Source organism: Chenopodium quinoa, unplaced genomic scaffold, assembly GCF_001683475.1.
Source record: "Chenopodium quinoa cultivar QQ74 unplaced genomic scaffold, ASM168347v1, whole genome shotgun sequence".
Classification (NCBI taxonomy): Eukaryota; Viridiplantae; Streptophyta; class Magnoliopsida; order Caryophyllales; family Amaranthaceae; genus Chenopodium; species Chenopodium quinoa.
In genome coordinates this window covers 1,089,766-1,093,065 of record NW_018743199.1, presented here as the reverse complement: position 1 = coordinate 1,093,065, position 3,300 = coordinate 1,089,766, and the positions used below count along the sequence as shown (strand labels likewise).

The 3,300-nt window shown below is 31.0% G+C and overlaps 1 protein-coding gene across 1 annotated transcript; it reads left to right on the top strand.

Moving 5' to 3' along the window:
• Nucleotides 1-562: 562 nt before the first annotated feature.
• LOC110733255 (ras-related protein Rab2BV-like) lies at nucleotides 563-2,251 on the top strand. The gene is made up of 2 exons (XM_021913270.1): nucleotides 563-1,000; nucleotides 1,278-2,251. The coding sequence occupies exons 1-2, from the start codon at nucleotides 836-838 to the stop codon at nucleotides 1,752-1,754; spliced, it is 642 nt and encodes a 213-aa protein (XP_021768962.1). The 5' UTR covers nucleotides 563-835; the 3' UTR covers nucleotides 1,755-2,251.
• The last annotated feature ends 1,049 nt before the right edge of the window (nucleotides 2,252-3,300 follow it).

The following is a 3,300-nucleotide window of genomic DNA, read 5'->3' as shown; positions in this document are numbered from 1 at the left end:
TTGATGATTCTACCTCCGTTTCCGTAAGTTCGACTCACTTATTCATGTAGACAAAATAAAATAAGTTTGACCACAGTTTATGACTTATACAATAGAAAAAAAAATAAGCATGTGAGATCTTATTAAAATCATCTTATTATAAAATTTTCAAGTATGAACTTTTTGTAATTTTTGCTTATATATAGCCAAAGATATTCACGGTTAAAGATATTTTATAATGTTAACAATTGAATTTATTATATATTGACAAGTGTAAAAAAATAATAATAATTGTAATAACTATATAAAAATGAAGGACTCTGTATTATAATTTTTTTCAGTATTTTAGGTTTGAAGATATATTATTTGTCAAACTTGGAGGGTGTAGATTCAAATTTTCATGTTTTTTAATGTATATTCATATAGTTAAGAAAATATTGAAGAATGTATTAGCTTAACTTATCAAAATAACTAGCATGTCACAACTCACAAGGACTAAATGACTAATTAGTCAATATATATATACATTGCTTATCTTTCATGCTAGGAATAAATAGATTGTCTAATTTCTTTTGCCGCCAACAATGATCTCATATGATCCCTTAATTCGTTTGCCAATTTATTCACTTCATTGTAATTTTCTTTTTTATTGAGTGATTTATGTGCAAATCAATTCTTCAACCCTCAAAATTTTAAGGCTCCTAAATTAGATAAGTTCAAAAAAACGTTATGAGTTGTATAAGTGTTATTTACCCTCCATTTTATTCTTCTTTTTCTCCAAAGAAAATATCTTAAACATGTATATTTGATCAAATAGATAATTTGTTTTATTGAAAGTTACTTATTTTTATAATCAATGGCTTATAAAGTTGATCATGAATATGATTATCTATTCAAGATTGTCTTGATTGGAGATTCAGGTGTTGGTAAATCCAATATTCTGTCAAGATTTACCAGAAATGAGTTTTGCTTGGAATCCAAGTCAACAATTGGAGTTGAATTTGCTACAAGAACGTTACAGGTGAGTTTATCAAAAATGTTTTATGTTATCGAATCATCTATCTTTTCGTCAATTTATATACAAGTATATCGTTATTGCATTCCATATATATCGGTGTATGGGTATATCAGGGAAATTATGTTTATGGGTATATCGGTACATCTGTATGTGAAAAACCTTTAAACTATGTGTGAAATTGTCGTATAAAATTAATTACGGTTTGTACATAAAAATCTAGACAAGTAAAATAAAACTATCCTGTGTAAAATTGAAGGTATAATTACTAGTGTTAGTGCAGATAGAAGGCAAAGTGGTGAAAGCACAAATATGGGACACAGCAGGGCAAGAAAGGTACAGAGCCATAACAAGTGCATACTACAGGGGAGCTGTAGGAGCCCTGTTAGTGTATGACTTAACCAAGAAGCAAAGCTTCGACAACGTTAACCGGTGGCTTCATGAGCTACGTGACCACGCAGATTCCAACATCGTGATTATGTTAGTTGGCAACAAGTCCGATCTTAAGCATCTGAGGGGGGTTTCCCAGCAGGAAGGGCAGTTCTTAGCCGAGAGGGAAGAACTCGTTTTCCTCGAAACATCTGCCTTAGACTCAACCAATGTTGAGAAGGCTTTTCAAACAATTCTCTTAGATATTTACCAAGTTATTAGCAAGAAATCTTTAGCTGCTCAACAAGCTTCCGGTTCTTTACCTCAAGGCACCAACATTAATGTTGGGGTTAGTAATAATTTTAACAAGAAACCATGTTGTTCCAATTGATACATATATATTTTTTTTTCACTTATTTTTTCTGTTATTTTTTTCCCTCTTATGATGTAATTTTATTTTTCAGGAGGGTGTTGAGTGAAATTTGTTGTAAGGGAAGGAATTGAAAGGAACTTTATTAGTACCACTAAGACATAGTAGTGTTGCTTGATAGTGATAACTTGTACAAGAATACATAACCAATTTGTTGCTTGAATTTGTTGTAAGCTACAAATTAAAGTATTTGCTGTGCTATTCCCTTTGTCTTTTATATTTTCTCGTTTTCTATTCATGTGATCAAACTTAATTTTTTTTTTTTTTTTTTTTTTTTACATATTTTGTTATTTATACATAAGAAAAACATTTATCATATACTACGTAGGATAATTTGTTATATCTTCATAAGATTGACTTTCTATATTTTTTAACAATTCAAAAATAAAGTTTTTGATAGAATACATAACCGATTATGGAATTCAACGAACTACCAACTTAAGTTTTTAGTTGAGATGATCTAACGTGTCAAGAAGTCATTAGTTCAAATCTCATCCCCTCTTTTTGAGTGGAATCAAACTACACAAAATGCAAATGAGATGATTTGTAAAGACAAAGCGAGTAAACTTTAAAATAAAGTAGGGAATAAAAAATATGAATACTCTACAGTTCACCATACGCAATTTTTTATATGTAGTTGGCCACATCGTGTGGCCGGCGTTACTTGTAAAAGGTTACTCGTTTGGTCAGGGGTTATTTGTAGGGGGTTACTTGTAAGGGGTGTTACTCATTTGGTCAGGGGTTACTTGTAGGAGTTACTTATTCTGGGGTTATTTGTTTGGTCAGGAGTTACTTGTTTAGTCAAGGGAAATTAAAATTATAGGGATTACTTAATTAGGTGTTATTTACTCAAGGGTTACTCGGTCCATCAGGAGTTACTCTCACACGGAAATCGTGCTAAGCAACTGAGTAGTAACCCCTGAATAAGTAACTCATACAAGTAACACCGTACCCTACAAATAACTCCTGGATAAGAGTAACCCATGAATAAATAACCCTTACATGCTAATAACCCCTGCACTTTGAAAAGTTGCTGTTTTGGATAATAACCACAAGTCGAAACTGTGAGCGTGGGCTATCTAGGCCCCTAGAATCAATCTTTACAGTAGTATTCCTAGCAGAAACCTATCTAGCCGTTGGTAACTCGCATATTCACAAAAACAATCTGTTTCATCGAATCCATTTTGGAGACAACGCGGTTCAATTGTTACACCATTAATATTATGAGGGTTTTATTATTTTTTTTTTCAGGTAAAGAAATGAAATTCCTTAGAATTTTTAGTACGAAGATTTTAAACCAACGTAACTTAAGGATTTTATAAGAAGGTAGAAATTGTAATATTAGAATAATTAAGCATTAAATCACAAATTAAATAAGAGTTTGTTTTTTTTTTTTTTGGTTCATAATGTTCAAGATACAATTAATGTACAGTAGAATGTTGATACACTACTTGAACTTTAACTTAAACTTACCTTGAATGATTTTAGCATTATTGTACGTACAGTA

Excerpts from the sequence above, each read along its gene's own strand:
- LOC110733255 (XM_021913270.1), top strand. The coding sequence starts at position 836 with ATGGCTTATAAAGTTGATCATGAATATGATTATCTATTCAAGATTGTC. Across the intron at positions 1,001-1,277 it reads TTGCTACAAGAACGTTACAG|ATAGAAGGCAAAGTGGTGAA; the intron begins GTGAGTTTATCA and ends GTGTTAGTGCAG.